The sequence below is a fragment of the Ixodes scapularis genome, unplaced genomic scaffold (genome assembly GCF_016920785.2).
Source record: "Ixodes scapularis isolate PalLabHiFi unplaced genomic scaffold, ASM1692078v2 PGA_scaffold13__105_contigs__length_92229423, whole genome shotgun sequence".
Taxonomy (NCBI): Eukaryota; Metazoa; Arthropoda; class Arachnida; order Ixodida; family Ixodidae; genus Ixodes; species Ixodes scapularis.
The window spans coordinates 48,580,632-48,599,390 of record NW_024609839.1 but is presented as its reverse complement, the minus strand read 5'-3'; the positions used below and the strand labels follow the sequence as shown (position 1 = coordinate 48,599,390).

At 46.0% G+C, this 18,759-nt stretch overlaps 1 protein-coding gene across 2 annotated transcripts in view; it reads right to left on the bottom strand.

The window, feature by feature from the left end:
• Positions 1–5,770: 5,770 nt before the first annotated feature.
• The window catches only part of LOC8036065 (transient-receptor-potential-like protein), a 51,166-nt gene continuing 38,177 nt past the window's right edge, over positions 5,771–18,759 (bottom strand). For both annotated transcript variants that reach the window (XM_042289888.1, XM_040213386.3), the window contains 10 exons: positions 18,053–18,287; positions 17,117–17,254; positions 16,125–16,264; positions 15,929–16,044; positions 11,625–11,861; positions 10,463–10,658; positions 9,307–9,465; positions 7,687–7,740; positions 7,446–7,632; positions 5,771–6,870 (listed from right to left, as the gene is read on the bottom strand). In XM_042289888.1, coding sequence (XP_042145822.1) covers positions 6,221–6,870; positions 7,446–7,632; positions 7,687–7,740; positions 9,307–9,465; positions 10,463–10,658; positions 11,625–11,861; positions 15,929–16,044; positions 16,125–16,264; positions 17,117–17,254; positions 18,053–18,287 — 2,112 coding nt within the window. In that variant the 3' untranslated portion in view covers positions 5,771–6,220. The remainder of the gene's footprint in view (positions 6,871–7,445; positions 7,633–7,686; positions 7,741–9,306; positions 9,466–10,462; positions 10,659–11,624; positions 11,862–15,928; positions 16,045–16,124; positions 16,265–17,116; positions 17,255–18,052; positions 18,288–18,759) is intronic.

The window sequence follows — 18,759 nt, the reverse complement described above, 5'->3', positions numbered from 1 at the left end:
CTGCTCCATTCGTTGCTGACTAACGCGTCCGATGTTGCAGCTACAATGACATATTAGCTCCAAAGCGAGAGGCGCTCACTCACCGGGGCACCGCCATGTTTCCCCGCATCCCTACCGCATAGAGATAATACATACTGCCCTACCGAGCCAGTCACGTGATTTCAAAATCCCTTTCCTAGGTACTGCGGCTAACTTTAGCGGCGGTTAGCGCTTCGAGCAAACGGGCCCGGGAAACAAATACAAAAAGCATCTTCTGTAAATCAAGTTTAACAACAAAAAGTTGAAATACAAACAGGGATTGAAAATCTTAGGAATCATTTTTGACCCCCACTTACCTTTTATTCCGCACGTAACATATCTAAAGAATAAAGTACTTAAACAGACATTTAACATAGAAGGGAAGTCATAAGGGAAAGAGTGCAGGCGAGCTGGTTATCGTTTTTCGTCTGTGCAGGGGGTGCTGAGCGGGAATCAAATTAGAAAAAAAATTATTTGCATTCCATACAACGTTATATAATACGGTGAAAAAAAGAACATAGCAGTCATTTAAAAAGAAAAATAATTTCTGTTAAAAATATTCCACTACTAAAAATATGCCAAGCTTATCGGACCACCTCTATGTCAGCCTGCCAGTTCTGAGTAATATCAAATCAATAACGATAACTTTGGATTTAGAAATTTTTATGTTTAATGTATTAAAAAAAAAGGAAAGCGAGTAAATTTGAAGAATGGTTATTACAACCCCAAAATATTCAATACCCCATGGACTTATGGAGCGTGCACCCTAGCCTTAGATACTCAGTAGAATATAGACTATATATTCCACTGGAAAAGAGCACAGCCGCGAGTGGCAGTCGAAGGAACTAGATCAGAAGATTACATGACATCGCTCGGCTCTAAGCTGCAGCATAACGCCTACCTCAGCAGAGAGAGGGAGAGAAGGCGTCCTCCGAGAGAGCGCACGCGGGAACCTACACGGCACCCCGAATTACGTCACTAGGAGTGCGACCAGGGGGGACCCTGAAGACTGGGAGTGAGTTGAGGGGTGCCAAAAATGACAATATTTATCTCTTTTTTTTTTCACAACAACATTGACACGCAGTCGAAATCGTTTTTTTATTCTTTACTTCATAAGTGTCAGAGGGCAACTTCCACAAATGTTTGACCGAAATCCGGAAATAGTTGCACCCACCCTTTAAAGGGATACTACAACGAAATTTCGGCGCTCATTTTTTGGTCTATATGTGTTCAAAAAAGCAGCATCACACCGAACATACCAATATCTTGTTAAAAAAAGTCACGAAAAGGTATTTTGAAACAAATTAAACGATTAGCAAAGAGCACCTGGTGGATGTCGCTAACGCCTCGCTTGTAATGCCCGTCTAGGAACCTTGACAGCTAGTGACGGAGGTTGTCTCGTCTCCGGCCACGACGAGAGAAGAGGGGCAGGAGGAACTCCCCTCTTCCCGAGAATGCCTTTTATGTGTCGCAGAAGTCGCTATTGTCCCCCTAGAAGATTATAGAAGATTAACCCGTCCCTCAAAATTCACAAAAAAGCAGCCGCTTCGGTGGCTGGAACGACTAGGCCATCCTCTCGACGTCAGCCTCGCCGTAGCTTTGCTCGTCTTGAGACGACCCACGTCACGATTGCGTTGGATGTCACGTGGTCTCCGCTGGGCCTTCTCCGAGCGCTTGCCAGAGTGGGCCGTTTATAACGAAAAATACAGCCACCAGGCTCAAAATACAAACGTGCGATTGTCATTTACGGATATTGTGGATCATATTCAACCTATTTTTGAACACGACGGGAATATTTCAAATTTCGTTGAAGTATCCCTTTAACTGGATTTTAGACTAGAAATAAGAATTGCATGAAAGAGAGCCGGACAGAACCACTTCATACGGTGGCGTAAATCATGAACATGCAGCGATCTCACCTTTCTCGGATAAAAGAACACTGACACCCCCCAAAAAAATTTTTTTTGTCAGGCAATTTTTTATGGTGTAAGAAGACTACCCACTCAATATCTTGCTACAGCGTCCCGCATATTTTTAATACAGTAAAAAAAAAAAAAAAAACGAAACCGAAACAGAACTGGGAGGAAGAAGAAATATAGAGGAGGAGAGAGTTAGCGAAAGTCACGCGGCTGTGCAGCCTTTTTATTTTTGTTTCATTCAATAAGTATGTTGGCAATGTTTTAGAAGCCCCCAAAAATCGCGGTGTTTTATTTTCAGTCTATATTTATTATTGAATGTGTGCCTTCGATGACCCACGACTTTGATTATCTTTGGTGGTTGTGTCTAAACCATAGAGAGTGAGTGCGACTCAAAATGGCCAGTTCTCGATCGTCGGTTTTCGGGCGGAAAGAAAACGAATTTCAAGCCGTCAATTGTGTTCTGGGTAGTTGAGCTCTCATATGTCACGTACAAATAAAAACCTTGGCGATTATAAATACCCTATCAGTGTTCCCCGTCTCCCTATCTAGGCCTAGCACATGCAGGTCGTGGGGACTGCGATGGCGGCGGCTTCCCGGATACGAGGCGAGGTCGCATTCCTCGAAGATGGCGGTGCCTCCCTCGCTCTTTTGGGTAAATCTGCTCGTGGCACATCCTTGGGAGTGAGTGTGGGCGCGACCCCTGAGCGGGCTAAGCCACAACACCTTCCCCGGGCGCGTCCATTTCCCGCAGGCTACGCTAGCCGTCCCCGAATCGCTCGGTATAATATGGTACTTGGCGCTGGTGTACGTGGTGACAGCTTGGACAACTTCGGATACCGCTTGTGCCCCCTGCTTCTCAACGCTGGACTCTACAACCAAGAGGCTCCATCTCCGCCTGGTTCATCGGTTCCTACCACCTCCCTTCAGTCGCTCGAGGTTGCGGCTCCATCAGCCGCCGCCGCGATGTCGCCTTTGGAGAAACACTACCACTCTTCACTTTCACAATTTTTTATTCAATCAGCTGTTTTCCCTTTTCCCCTTCCCCCTAACAACTGATGGCCGTCTCGCCTCTGGCTATGGCACACAGTTTAGTACTTCCTCTTTCGCAAGCCTTCTTTTTTTCTCTTCCAAGAAAGGGGGGGGGGGGGGGGGGGGCAGGAGCTGGACCTCGGAGCCTTTTTCTTTTTGCAGCTTCCCCCTTTCCACAAATCTGCCTAAAACGGTAGCGTGGGCCCCTACAGGTGAATCTCACTGATACGACAGCGCCGACCTTTTCAGTATTTTCTTGCACTTGTTTGGCCAACGGACAAAGTGTGGCGGCGAGACGCCAATAAACACGTCATTCTACGGGCCCACAGACCTCCTGTGTTTCTACGTGGTACCCCCAAAAGGGGAAACCTACAAGCTACTCTTCATCAGCGATTGAAGAACATTTTGGTAGAATAAAGAGATACCCCCCCGGTCAAGTTTTCGAATCACAGTCACTAGCCTCCACCACTGTATTAACGGAAAATGAAGATATATATAATACAATCAAACTCCAAACATCTTTTTTGTCTCTACTGCAGCTTTAGTTTCTGTACCGCCCCCTGTTTGTGACTTAAATGTCTCGTAGTATTATTATTTTCTAAATAAAATGAATATATAAACTACTCTTTTACACTAGCCTACATCTTTTATTTGTAACGCTATGGTTTGGACAAACATATCAAAATTAATTGCGTGATTACCTTTTCCACAATAAGTTTTTTTTCGTTTGTTTTTAGAGACCTAATACATCAGAAAACGTTATTGAGAAAAAACTTATTCGAATTAAAATGAAAGCGTGGTCAGCCAAGCTCGTCAAGACAGAGTACAGTCCACACTTCGGCTTAAATTTTCTTTATTGGCCAAATGCTACTGCTCTCCCTCGTTCTCAGAACCGTGGCCCTCAGCCTCACAGCCACCCTTCGACACTGTCGCGAGTGGCTAGTCGAACCACGAGGGTTCACGTGTAGATTGATGCTTCTATACAATCTGGTACACACCTGTACAGTTAGTTACAAAAAGAGTTCGTAGAGATAAGTTTACAAGATAATTGCAGGCCAGAATACAATACATCCTGCGTTCGGACACTCGAAGTGCCATCTGGGGTATTCCAATCCGGGATGAATCCTCGGCTCTCTTCGTTGACTCGCTGAGCCACATGCTGTGTCGGGGTCTTGAGTTACCGATTGTGTTTCCTATCGTAATATTCGAAACTTCAGGGATTTTGTTCCATTGCCTGCCGTCTGCGAAATTATCTATGACGCTAAGTGACGCCAACGTCAGCGACACCTTGCGGGCGCCTCCGTAATTATTTCCACGAGACTAAGCGCCCACACACGATGTTTCGCAGGCTCTCACCGCCGAAACAGTAGCCTTCGAATCACTGAAAGAATAAGAACGGCAGAGACGTCCTTCATCGGTAGTCCGTCCTCCAACGCGAGCTTCCTGCCTTCGATAACGTTTTGGCGCCTTGTGAGCGTCGAACGTGTACACGCAGCCGACACACGACGGAAGGCATTGCAGAGCGCAAGATCGTCTGCTTCTTTTGCAGGGGTTGTGGTGACGTCAAAAAGCCGAGCTCTGATTGAAGAATACTGGGTAGATCTCAAGGCGGCTTGCTTTGAGGTCTACCCGCTATCCTTCAATCAGAGCCAATCAGATCTCGGCGTTCTAACGCCACGACAACCCCTGCAAAAGAGGCAGACGAGCTTGCGCTCCGCATAAACGCCTGTTGGGGCCAAGGGCATCATCTGAAAGAGACGCCCTGCCGGTCTCACCCTGTCGGTGACACCAGAGGCTATACCATGGGACGCAAAGAGTCAACGTGCACACCCGAAACTTCATTAAGAATTAGTATTGTCATTGCATTGCAGGCATTAAAGGATTTTTTTTGACACTTACTGCAGAAGAAAAAAAGGTACGATGAGGTACGGTTATATCATTTATACCTAAAATATGAGGAAAATCGACTGCTGTGCCATTTCGTTCAAGTAGACTTGGGTTACACAGTAGTGCTCATGGGAAAGGATCAGCTCCAGACGGCTGTTGTGTGGCATTCCCTTTGAGGATTGGGAGCGATCCAAAAGCGCCTGCGCCTTTGGTGCGGTACACATGCGATCGCGCGCTCGCACGCCCAAGGATTCACCAACAAAAAAAGAAAACAGCTCCAAATCCACCAAGTGCTTCAAAACAGCTCCAAATCCACCAAGAAAATTGCCGTTCATTTCAAGCCCCGAAAAAAGAAAAAAAAAAAGAAAAAAGAGAACAATATTGGGACGTTGTACCTGAGTCACGGTGTAAGATACACTCTTTAGGTGAGGACACGGCGGGGCTGAACGCGCGGCGCGAGGAATCAGATAGTGTTCGTTCGACGGGCATCCGAAAGGCTGCATTTTTTCGCGGCCAGTGTGCCCGTGGCTGACAGTGTTGCCGGCAGCCAAACGGCGAAACTGTGTGATAGCGAAAAAAATTATCTCGTTGCCATGACACCCCGATACACCGTGGTCTTTCTGCACGAGCGACAACCTCGCTGGAGCTCTGCGCGTGAGGAGCATGGAAGGCACGAGCCGTCTTTGCCGTGCCCACGGGTCGACGATTCATCTGCCGGCGCTGCTTGAAACCATAGTGAGAGAGAGAAAGAGGGAGACTGAAAAGCGAACTTTAACTGCACTGCGCGAGGAGCGCGCTGTCCTCACCTGAAGAGTATTATCTTACACCGTGATCTGAGTCCATGCGTGGTGCAGCGATGGTTGCGCGCGCGGGGCCACGTGCTAGAAACTTTTATTTTGCGCTCGGGGGTGTAAACAAATCTTCTAGGCCACGGGGACATTCACAAAGATCAAGGAAGCACTACTAATAACTCTTTCGCGAGACATTCTGTTCATGCGCTCACTCTCGTGGCAACACTTTCAGAGTCGGCCACAAAATACAGTCTGAAACAATATGGAAGACCCATTCGAAGAGGCATCTTCAGGCGGACGCGCATGATTTGCTTTGGCCAGGCCTACATTGCATGGAATGAGGAGTAAATTGACATTTGTTCTAGTCTCTCATTAAAAATAAATTGCCTTTGGCCAACGAGTGCTGAACACCGCAGCAATAACAGCCTTGGCGAACGGGTTTTTTATATTGTCGGAGACTGTATTGCGCATGCTCCCCAACCTGTAAAACACTAGTTAATGAGCCGACCCGTACTTAATTACTACCGTCCTGCCACCCTGATTCATAGCCTATAGCTTCTAGCCCAACTGAGACTCTCACAACCATCCGCGTTTCACGGACCCGCTGAACGCCGGGTGTTTTGCCGCAAAATTAGCCCTTGATTCAGCAGCCCGCGCTGCGTCATTTTCTAGTTTGGTCTGCTGGGGCGGCTGGGATGCATCAATGCTGACAACCACGTCGGTGACCTTCCTTCCTGCCACCATTTCGAGCAAAGGCGTTTCGCTCTGGGTGTTGGTAGCAGGTCTGTCTCTTTGTCCCTGATCGACGGGCTGTGGCACTTTGTTCTCCAAGCACTTATCTGTACTGCCGTCACTTTGAGGCCCTTCCTCAGGTGTTCGTTCCAGTTTTTTCTCGGAAACATTGCCAGTCTCTTCAATCTCGGTGCTGACCTGGTGCTCCAGTCTCTCTTTGAGGACCGAGGTCCTCGTCACGGAGGCCGGAAGGTTCTTGCTAGTGCCGATAGGGGAATGCTGAAGGGCCTTGACCAGGTCTCTCCATCTCTGGAGGACGCGGCTGTAACTTGGCTTGGATTCAGACTCTGCGGCGTCTTCGTACTTGCTCAGGTCCACGCTGCTCGAGCGCGAACCACGGGACAGTTGGTCCAGGTCGCTGGCGTCGATGAGGGTAATGCTGAAGTCCTTCAGCAGGCGGCGCTCACGAACGCGCACCTTCTTGTTGGGAGCGACTGCAAGATACACGAGCGTTTTTCGACCAATATTACCTTCAAGAGTAGATATACAGAAACGTGTTGCATCGAAAACACCAGATAAGAATAATGGCCTTGTTTTGAGTTGGATTATGTTTTTGGAGAAGGTCGAGATAACATGAGAGAGCTCGGGGGATTTAATCGGAAATAAGTGTCTGGAATTTAGCAGGTGAACCAAAAAGGCTTGTGCGCTGTCTACATCCCGGTTGTACGCTATTGGCCGTTGACAGTAACCTGCGCTTAAAGTATGGGCACTCCATACTTTAAGGGCGCAATCAGCGATAGCTACGATTTGAAAAATAGGCCTACGATTTTCTGAGTTCTGTGCCAGGAAGCTTGGGCGGTGTCGTTTTGCTCTGTTACCAATTGTTTTCACATTTCTGGACGACGAAGAGCCGCAATTCAGGTCAAAGGTGGACAAAACTGGCAACAATGGTTTTAGGTACCAAAATGGCTGTAGATTCGTTACCCTGATGTAGCTTACTTAGTGTGTGAATGATGCAGCACAGGAGGGACCTTTGTGTTACTACAAAGTGAAAGAAAGAGAAGGTTACCTTCGGCTCTCTTCCGCTGCACCTTTGTGACTTTCATCCCGTTGTCCTTGAGGACGTCGAGGAGGTCGTAGCGGAAGGACGTGATCTGCTGCTTGAGTTCGTTGACGTCGTCCTCGGTGACTGGTGCCTGCTCGTTCTTGCTCTGCTCACTGGTCACGTATCTCCAGACCAGGCTTTTCATCACGTCCTGAAGCGAATCGTCTGTTTATTAACCCTGCACTGATTCTGTGGGAGTAATCACCTGATATTTCAACTCTTCCTTCTTCGCAGGAAACCCTTTGTCTCCGAGGTAGATCTGAAAAGATGAACGATTCCTCGTGAAGTTGCTCACTTTTCAACACCTTTTTTTGCGTTGAATGTATATAACTCAACTGAAGCTAATATAGTATATGTATATATCTGACTGTTTCATAATTAAATAATGCAACGTGCCCTAAAAAGAAAGGAAACATTTTTTTACAGTTCTGTTTCTTTTTGTTTTACCGTTAAAAAAAACGCATCTACAGACGCTTTTTTTCTGCCAAAGTTGTAGCTTTTGTGGTACGAAGCAACCAGATGCCAACATTTTAGAACTAGCCGTTATCGTATTACAAAAAAAAAAAAAAGCCAAAAGTGATATTTTGAAATTTTAAATAGAAAAAATGGGACATATTCTCAGTAACTGGCGTCATTCATTTACATGTATTCGACGACTCAGTCGTCCGCCATTTTCCCCTTGAAATTTTGAGAAAATCACTTTTAACTTTTAAATAAGATAACGGTTAGTTTAAAAAACAAAACAAAAAAAACGTTGACATTTGTTTTTGATTGCTAGAGCTATACAATTGATTGGAAAATGAGCATTCGGCAATACTTCCTTTAAGTTTATACAAAAAAAACAAACAAAAAAACATTTTTTTTTTTGGGGGGGGGGGGGGGGTGGGGGGGGGGGGAGGGACGCGCTGTATATAATGTCAGCACATCGTCAGCAGCTACATGCGTGCGGGTGCGTGATAAATGCTAAAGAGTGCTGGAGGCCTGGGGCCCTATGCTACACGACGAGACCGCGGGACAAAGCCGTCTGCTGCGATTGGTCGGCGGCACGGCGCTAACCTATCGCGGCAGACGGCGTTGTCCCGGTCCCATAATCAGTCCCCCCCCCCCCCCCCCCCCTCCCTTTCGCTCGGTCCCGCCATGTAGATTAGCCTGATTAGGGCCCCTGGCGTTCTCATCCGGGCAGCAACTATCACTAAATAAGCTATGCAGAATAACGATGCTTCAGTTGTTGCGAAGAAATTTCACGCGTTATTCGTGCGCTGCTCGAAGTATAGTTTTTACGAGATTTTGTTGTTAAGGTAAAAAACGATTGCTTTGGTGTTTGAAACGTTCACGTCTCGATAAAATCACACAAACCTAATCTAATATGCACCTACATATATCTGCATCCAACATAGAGCACCCACGTGTATCTGCGTCCAACACAGGAAAAGTGGGAAATTGGTAACGTTGCGCGAAAAATAGTCGGACTTTTGTATATTATTTTATTACGGTTCTCGAGGTGAATAAGAGACAGTTATCTGAAGCGTTTTCGTCATCCATCGTTTAAAACGCTCCGCGACAAAGCGAGACGACTAATTTCCCGAGCTTTCTGGCACCCTAAAATTAGGAATTCGCAGTTTCGGAGCGTATATAACTACATCTCCAATTGCGTTCGTTCTGCACTTGGCAACAAAATGGCGGCGCTCACAAGACAAGTACGGGTAGCGGAGTGCCGATACTCGGAAGACAAGTTTAAAAATCGTTTGCGGCTACAAAACCAAACTTATTACTATTTTTACTAGTATTTCGTGACTGTAGATTTCGTAATTCTTCATGCTCCTACCTTGTCTTTTCTCGTCTTCCCGCTTTTGCAGCTGAGAAGCTTGGTGATATGGCGGATGAATTCGAGCAAGTTAAAAGGGGGTGGGAGCGTCTGTCCAGGTTGGAAATACTTCAGGATGAGCTTGGCTCGACCGAATTTCCACTCCGTGTCCGCCCGTTCCTGGAAGGAGAGAAACACATCTCGATCGAAGATCGCTCTTTTAAGCCGCAGTTCCACCGCCTCGTTGCAAATACATCATACGAAAAGACATTGCGTTCGCCGCGGACGTGATGAAAGAATCACATGCTGACGCGCCTCACGCATGCTCGGAGCATGTTTGCTTCACATATTAGTGTGTTTAGAACATGTCTGCCGACAGTCGTTGTATGACTAATGCAACAGGATTGTCCGTACAAGGAAGAAACGAGCCTCATGCGGTGTCGGCAGCAAAACGGCGAATTGGACTACTATAGTCGGTTCATGTTTACTCAGACGAAAGCGCTAATCGGGGCTGTGCTCGAAAATCAACAACAAGAAGGCGGCGAAAGCGCCACGTGAACAGAAACACGCCACAGAGTTCGTTGACCGTGCCACGTCAGTGGTGTATGATAGTGCCACTAAATAAGCTCTAGTGTACGAGATACCAAATGAAACGCGGAAAGGTTTCCGATCGCGCGAACAGGTTTTATCGATCGGAAACTCTCTCTCGGGCAATCTTGCTGCTCACTGCAACATATGCAAAAGAACACGAATTCTAGGGAAACTTAAAAACAAAACGAAGAGAGGGAAAGAAAGAGAGATAGAGAGAGCTAATCGAAGCGTTCAATATAAGGCTGGCAAGAGAGGAAAACTGCCTAACTACACCATCGGTGCACATTACCGATAAGGGATTCGCCTTCTTATGCAGGAAGGGCGATTGTGTCTATAAATAAGTGTGTGTTTTAAATAGAATCTTGACGTTCTAAGTAGCGCCCTCTGCTGTTTGCCTTGTCCACGTTTTTTTTTTTTTTTGAGACGCTTTTGTTTAATTGAACACTGTCTGATTACTAATTTTTTCAATTTATAAAGTATTAATAGTTTGACCACGGCTTTAGTGGTTCCCGCTGTCAGCTAAGTCACAGAACAGCTCCCCTGCAGTCGCCCCGGGTGTGGTAGACGGTCTAGCGCGCTGACCTACCGAGATGGTCTGGAAGGAGTTGCTCATCATGGCGATGAGCAGATTGAGCAGGACCACAATGTTGATGACGCTGTACGAGCCGAACATGAGCAGCCCCCAAAATCTGGTGTAGCTCTTGATGCCGGCGAGTTCGAAGTTGGAGAGGTCGACCAGGCCGAAGCTGGCCCAGAACAGGGACTGGGAGGACTCGAACAGGCTGCGACAGAATCAAGACCAGATCTACTCACCCAAAAGAAAAAAAGAAAATATACGTAGATGAACAAAAGAACTACGTTCTAGCTCTCACTGTACAACTCTGGCTGAGGACATGAACACGGTTGCTGGAGCGCGTGTTCGACCGATGTGATTACCGTCCTATTCTGCCTGTACATAAAGTGATCACAAAGTGGAAACAAATTGTGTAACTGAAACGGTACGCTGTGCCGACCGCACAGCGTACCGGCGGTTGAACATAGAAATGCTGGCTAAAAATATTTTTTTCTTCTGAATCTTGGAATGTTCTGCTTGCAGGGCAACGTTCCATATGAATATTTTTCTTGTATCGCCCCCCACCCCCTCCCCCTTATATAATGCCTCTCATGGGGCACTTAAGAAGTGACAAATGAATGAATGAACGCGAGCAGACGCTAGGGTCGCTGTCACCGCGGTGTCTCATCTTGTGTCTGCCTTGGTTCCCGTTGACTGTACAGCCGCAGAGCGATCTAGAGCAGAACAGGAATCCGCCGCATCCAGCTTCATTGCTTCGCAGCCGCCGGGTTTGTGACAGGCAACAACGCAGCTCTTTTATGACGTCATCAGGCAGAAATCGAGGGAATACATTTGTTGAGCCGGTAAACACACCAGTCGGAGGCACGTTCCAGGCAACGTAGACATGAGGTAGCCCCGGGAGCACAAACTCTTTCCCAGATACCGTTTATTGACACGCTACAGCCAAATTGTAATGATTTTCACGATGAACTATTCTTGAAACAATAAATATAGTCATACATTGTGACCTTTTTGGCAATCGTGTACGATGCCACTTGAAACGAAAAAATGCAATCTAATGACTCCCTTGATTTCACGATTCCCCTGAGGAAAAAGATTAAATCCCGACTCCGCCAACAGTCGAAAACACGAAACCTTTATTTATAAGCATTGTCTGTTCGGTAAAAAAGCTTACTTGGAAAATCTCCTCCAGGTGAGACAGGCGGAGTCCCGGCTGTTCTGCGGATCGCAGTTGCTCCTCTCCAGGTCGGCGTAGTACCACAGCAGCTGGTTTAGACCGCAGGCGAACGAAAAGAGGACCAGGGTGTAGATGAAGAAGAACTTTATGATGTCGATGACCATCCTTCCCAGGGATATCTGCAGCGGCCCCAGATGAGGGTTCATGGAGAACAAGTGGACGAGGCGCAGTGCCCTACGTAGCAGAAAAGGTGCGCTACTGTCAGTGACGTCTGCCCAAACATGTACACGTTGTCAGAAAAAAAGAAATAACTACAAGGTTTTACTCGCTACTCGCCCCGAAAGTAACTAATTTCATTATTGGTTACTGAGATGAAATCGTTGCTTCAGCCCAAAAGTAAAAGATTACCTTCTCGTTATTCGGAACGTGCCGTTTCTCTGTCACAGTAGCAACCATGAATGTTTTTTTCTCGTTAATAATGCCTCATTTCTTAGACTCATTCATGGGCATACTGATGGTACCGATGAATGTGGCTATGCTGTCATGCTCTATGTACTTTTTGTTTTTTACTACTTCTCTGGCGCTTGCTGGTCATAAATGTTACAGGTCCGTGCTGGAGTGAAAACCAAATTGAATAACTTGCGTTGTACACGTTCAACTACATAAGTAAATCAATACCGTTACGTGCTACTCTATCAAAAAGTAACAAAAATACGTCACTTTTTTCCGCCGAAAATTAACGAAGTCGTTACTTCGTTACCGAAGAAGGAATTACTATAGATACACTCTAAAATAAAAGGGTATCACGTTACACCCTTTTGTCCCATATACTAATGCAGTTCAAAATTTCAGTTCGACGTACAGTGCACTATAGTCGAACAGACGGCCCCAAGTTCTGGGACCAGACATTTCATCGAACGCCGTTTCGTCGAACGCCGTTTCATCGAAGCCGTTTGATCGAATGCCGTTTCATCGAATACCGTTTCATCGAAGCCGTTTCATCGAACGCCGTCTAATCGAACGCCGTCTTATCGAACGCCAGGGTGGCATTCCCGCTTTTTGAAGCTGGTTGGAGGTGCCCATCCCGGGTTCTGGAAGTTTTTGACTTGCATCGCCGCAGAACACCAACTGACGGAAGACAAGCTGGAGGCGATGCTGAGTTCCCAAGAGCTTCCTCGCCAGAAGAAGGCCATAGCAGCAAGAAATGAGAAGGTCCGCCTTTTTTATGAGAACCGACGGAGCATGGCTGTGGGGAACTTTTTGAGAGCAATTGTTCATCATTTGAAACGGTGAATGGCTGGCGCACGAACATATCAACCCCCGAAAGTTTTCAAATAAAATTTGAAGTGACGTACTTACTTTTGACTTTGCTGAGTCTTAGAACTAAAAAGACAATGTTTCGTTGTAGTTTCATAAATAGCACCTCAGCTTTAGCTAGTGCAAGCTTCGAGCAGTACAAAAAGTATCAATAGAAAGACATGAGAGGCTAGGAGGCTCACATGGCTGAAGTTGTTGCGCCTGCGCCAAACCTAAGTCGCCTTCTGGCCTCCATGAATTGGAGTGCGCTCTTACCGGGAGTGCGACTTCTTATTTATTTGTTACAATACCCTCAAGGCCCATCGGTTAATACAGAGGCAGTGAACAGAAAAGCACAATATGCAAAACAAACATAAAAATCGGTACAAATATCCTCATGGGTTACTTGCATGAAAATAAATTGTAACAGCTATAAGTTTGGACATAAAAAAACCTGACGATGGAATGGGTGAATGACACGAAAATGCACTCGATCCGTGCATAAAAGAGCAGCTTTCACACTTTTTATATAAAAGACATTCGATGAAACGGCCGTCAGCGATTCGATGAAACGGTGTTCGATGAAACGGCGTTCGATGAAACGTCCATTTCTTCGATGAAACGGCGTTCGACGAAACGGCGTTCGATGAAATGTCCGGGAACCCCCAAATTCTACGAGGGGCTTGATAAGGGTGAGGCATAACTTATTAAGTAGCTCGGAAAGAAAACACCGAGCTTTTGTAGTAGGGCCAATAAAACCCCGATTAATATTTTTTTTTGTTGTAGTCAGTAAAACGTACATTAGCTATTTTAATAAGTTGTACCACACGGCTATTAAGCCTATCGTGAAAGGTAGTACCGTCAGATCGACGTCAGTGCGCTGTACGTCGAACTGAAGTGTTGGGGTATATTACCCTAACACTTCAGTATTATACGGTGTATTATACGGAAAAAGGGTGTAAGAATACACCCTTTTTTTTAGAGTGTACATGTATACCGCGATACTTGTAAGTCGTTCCGTACAAGTCTGCGTGCACCCAAGAGATGCATGTCCAAATGGTAAACTAACACCATTTGAAGAGCACCGCTTGCTGTCTTGGTACATTCATGATAGCGAGTAGTTACGGAAGAGCGAAAAATTAAGATAAAAGAGTGCGTGGAGCGGTGGAGGAGTAGGAGTACGAGTAGGAATAGGAGTAGAAAGTCTGAGTGTAAGGGGGAAAATACCTATTCCTCAAGCGTGCATCGGAGGTCACGGCCCCCAGCATCTTTCTGTGGCTGTACGTTCTTCAATCGCGGCTAATCCAGTCAACTCCAGAAAATACACTGTGACAATGAGCTTTGAGTTTGTGTGTATGCTTTTGCGAGCTTTTTAGCTCTTCGACTGCGCATTGATTAACGCATAAACCGAGAGTAAAAAGTCCGCCTTGTGGTCTCCCCTGAGGGCTGTACACAAGAGTACACGAGGGTCTGTGAAAGCCCGTTTATTGCGGGAACGTGACAGGCGGTGGACTCACTCGCGCTATCGGAAACGCGTTACCTTTGCCAGACACCATGACAGCGCCGCAGCTTAAGTTCTAACAACGCACCGCCATAGCCATAACAACGCGGGTAGCTGTCGGCACTGATCTCGACTGGGATGGTGCATTGAGCAAACAGGTATGAAGCCACCGGAAGTAAGCGGCTTGTCCCGGAAGTGAGCGCTTGACAGGCCCTTCAACTCTTCCGAGGGCTGGTTCATGCAGCGTCCACTTAAGGCGCTAGATCTTTTCCTTGTCATCTCAAGAAAGCCTGTTTGTTGCGCAGTAACAGCGCACGCAGACCTGAGAAGTCTCCTGGGAAGCCATTCGATGTGAACATTTTGAGATGCTAGTTGATCAAGTGTGCATATCTGTCACGTTCAAATGCCTTATTTTCCGGATTTAATTCCAAACGGGATTATTAAGAAAACACTCGAATGCACAAGAAAGCATGAACCAAAACATCGACTGTAGGAACTAGGAAGCCCAGTAGACGCCCGGCTTCTGGGACGAGCATCGAACTTCCGGTGACCTCACTTGCGCTAGGTGCTGAGCGCGCACCGTCCAGCCCCCCTATAGGGAGTATTCACTGGCGGCCATAACTGTGTGCGGAGCTACTGAGCGCGTGCTGACGGCGAGCTCCTGCAGTTCTTTTGCAACGTGCATTCCGCACCATTAAGATTTTCAGTCCTGGCAGATGTGAGCTTGTTCTGAGCATGCGCTTTAAACATCGCCCTCAAATATGGCGTCCAGTGAGTACCCTCTATAGTATAGAGATTTGTGGCTGTCGGGGACTACGTAACAAGCTTACTATCCTGGAGCACTCATTGTGGCAGGTAAGTGCAAGAAAACAAAATAGGTGTGCGCCGGAGAAAGGAGATGTAGCCTTTCTTATTCAGGGCCCTTCCCTCTACAACGCTCTTCTTTAGTTTTGGTATTCAATGCCTCTGGTGCGCTCTGTCACGAAGAACACGGGGGCCAACATTACGACCGTATAACGGGGAAGCTCGGCCAATGACGTAGCCAAACAAATATTATGTAGAACTAGATATAGAGTCTGCGATTTTACTCTGAACGTGACGTGAATATATGAAACGTTACCTTCAGTGTTAGCTTCGAATCGCAGACTTGTCTTTTAAGGTCTAAACATGTCTTCGGCGGGTCACTCTTTGAGTTCCCTTCGCCAATAGCACAACAGAGATTGGCTCTTTGAGTGCTTTCAGATAAGTTGACGAGAGGGAATGTCTTAAAGTTTATGGACGTAAGAAACGATTCTGACAAGACACCCCCAAACTTTGGGATAGTGTGTTACATTAAGGTTAGGTTATGTTAGGTAAAACTATAAGTTAGGTTATATTGGGGTAGGTTAGGTTAGGTTAGGTCAGGTGAGTTTAGGTTAGGTTGGGTTGCCTTCTGATAGCCTATGTTTGGTTTCGTGAACTTGGGCTAAATTATTTCAATGGCGTCAACAACCGTCGTACTCACGAGAAAACGTTTCCAGCCGCGAAGAGACCTTCTGCGACGAGCATGGGATCAAAGGCTTCCCAATGTTCCCTCGGGAGGTATTCAAGGAGAGGCTCAAGATCAATTTCTTGTCTCGCCTAAAAGAAGAAAAAAATTAGGCATAAATTAAATTGAAGTACATCTTTTTTTCTTTTTTTAAACAGAAGAGTGCCCTTACTTGAATGTAGGCCACTATGCGGAGTAAGGTAGCTGCGACGTACAGGCAGTTTCGTATTGAGTCCAAGGTGTTCCAGCTGTCCTTGAGGTAACGGGCAAGCCCACCGGACCAGATTTCTGTGGCCTCTTCCCAGATTTGTGCTAAATTCCGACAGTCGCACCCCAGGAAGAGAAGCAAGAACGCTTTTGTCAGGAATCAAAAGTGTACCCTTCAATTCAAGGGCAAAAGATTTGAACTGTGAAAACCGGTTGCACGTTGGCTTCATATTAGTCTACTGTGGGTTGTGGGAAACAGACCACCGAAACACCAAAATAAACATTTCTAAGTCTATATTATTTTACATTTGGGTACAGTTGTATATACATAATTTATTACCTACTCTAAGATAATTTGCGTGTCTATGAAATTGCTAACGGCCTGGTAGCTCAATCAGTGCAGCACTCTGTTGACGGTGTTCATAAAATGACAGGCCTTCGACAATATTCATGGCAGAAAACAGTGTACGGTACTAAAGCATAATTGAAACATGACTTGTCGCATGCTTGGTGTACAGGAGGGACGCAAAACTATGGGAAATGTTGTTTAATTATCAGAAAAAACGATGGTTGGTATGGTCCTTCACGTGATATGAGGTAAGTGCGCCTTCAGTTTTCGGCATTAAAAGTGTAAAACATGGCCTTCTGACAGGCAAAGATAGAATGAAACAAACTCGGGACAAGGAACGACGAACATTTCTTTCAACTAGCTTTCAACAAAACTTTCAACACGCTCTTCAGCTTTCAACACAACTATCTTTCAACTTCTTCTGTTGAAAGCTTCTTCAGCTTTCAACATCTAGCTTTCAACTTGAGCTTTCAACATCACTAATTTTCAACACAACTTTCAACACGCTCTTCAGTTAATGGCCTTCTGGTTTAACTAAAAACCGCGAGAGCGTGACTAGCAAATGAAGGACTTTACTAACTTTGGGAAAGATTAAAAAAGAGCAATACCTATGACGTAGGTTAGGATGGCCACCTCTATGAACGAAGGCGGCTGGCCTCTTTGCTTGTGTTGACTGACTTCACCGTCGCTAGAATGTGTGTGAAGACCCCCGAGGTTCACCCGCTGGGAAGCTAGTATTAACAGCACTGAAACACGAACAATAACGGTATTAATGATAATAACAACTTTCAGGTCCTGTTGTGTAGCTCGCGCTTGCGTGTAAATGCAGTCTGTCTCAAAACTCTGGAGTAATGTGAAATATGCATCTCTTTATTTTGATTCACTGAACACAGGTGTGTCTGAATTCTCGTGTTTTCTTTTTGATAGTTAACGGTACTGAAGACGTCTGTGACGTCAAACCTTATTTTACTTTGACTATTGCGGCCAGTTTTGGTTCTAGTGCGTTCCGCCAGATTTCGCGTGCTGGATTATTTTTTTTTTCAAAATAATTTTGATAGAGGCACGTGTGCGAATAGAGGTTCGCATCAAATAACGCTAGTCATTCCTAGCTTCAACATTTTTAAAGAAAACCAGCCGTTTTGGCTTCCCCCTGCACTGGGAATTAAGGTTACGAATGACGCAGTGCTGTTTAATTCGAGCCACTACATATCTCTAATATTTTCCATGAAATTTTAGAAAAGTGGAATATTAGGCATTACATTGAGCGCCCTAGGAAACGGACAAAACATTTTTAGATTTTAGCAATGGGAATTGAGAGAGGAAGTTGGAGGAGAAACACTTTAGATGCATATAACTAGGGCTATACTAATTATCTACACACACAACGAACACCACAGCATCAGCTGAAAAAAAAAAAAAAATAAAGCTTCGTATTGATAACGGAAAATGTAATTTCATCCGCAATCTCCCAGAATAAGCGTTCCCTCTGAAGAGGGAGTCTTCCTTCTAGTCACTCGCGATGGGATTGCAGTATATATACTCACGTAAGAAGATGAGATAGGAGAAAGCGTTGGCGACGAACTTGACGAATGGCCTCTTTGCAGCTTTGCCGGCCCGACTTCGAGGGAAAAAAATGTACATAAAGGAATAGTAGGGAAACACGGCGCCGATCTTGATGATCTGTAGACACTGGCCCACAATATGTTTCCTCCGAAACCCCGGTACTCCGTCGTACCAAAGCGAGCTCATCTGTTGCTGCACGTTCGGGTGGGCGACGAACTAAACAGGAAGAAAAAAAGAAAAGAGACCAACATTGCCACGTAATAAATGCCAATAATCCCTGGAGAAGGGGAACAAGAGGGACAAAGGACAAACATAAATCTCCAAACACAGCTAGGTGACTGGTGCGCGACCGAAAAAATCCGCCTGGTCCGGGTATCGAACCCGGGAACTCTCCAATACAGGTGGAGAGGTCCCGGGTTCCCCTTCTCCAGGGATTATTTTCATCATTCTTGTCCAGCTCGCTTGCACCTTTGCATTTAATTGCATTATAATAATAAATGCCAGCATGGCGCCCTTTGACCCGTCTTCAGATCTTCCCTTATCTTTGTTAGCTACACTCTTAAGAAACCTGGAGCGTATGCTCTCCCGCAAGGCGCTCGGGAGAGCCAATCACTGCAATCTGGAGAGAAAATTCCGCGAATGACGACGCTGGAAATATATTTAGACCTAAGAGCGCAGTCTGCACTCC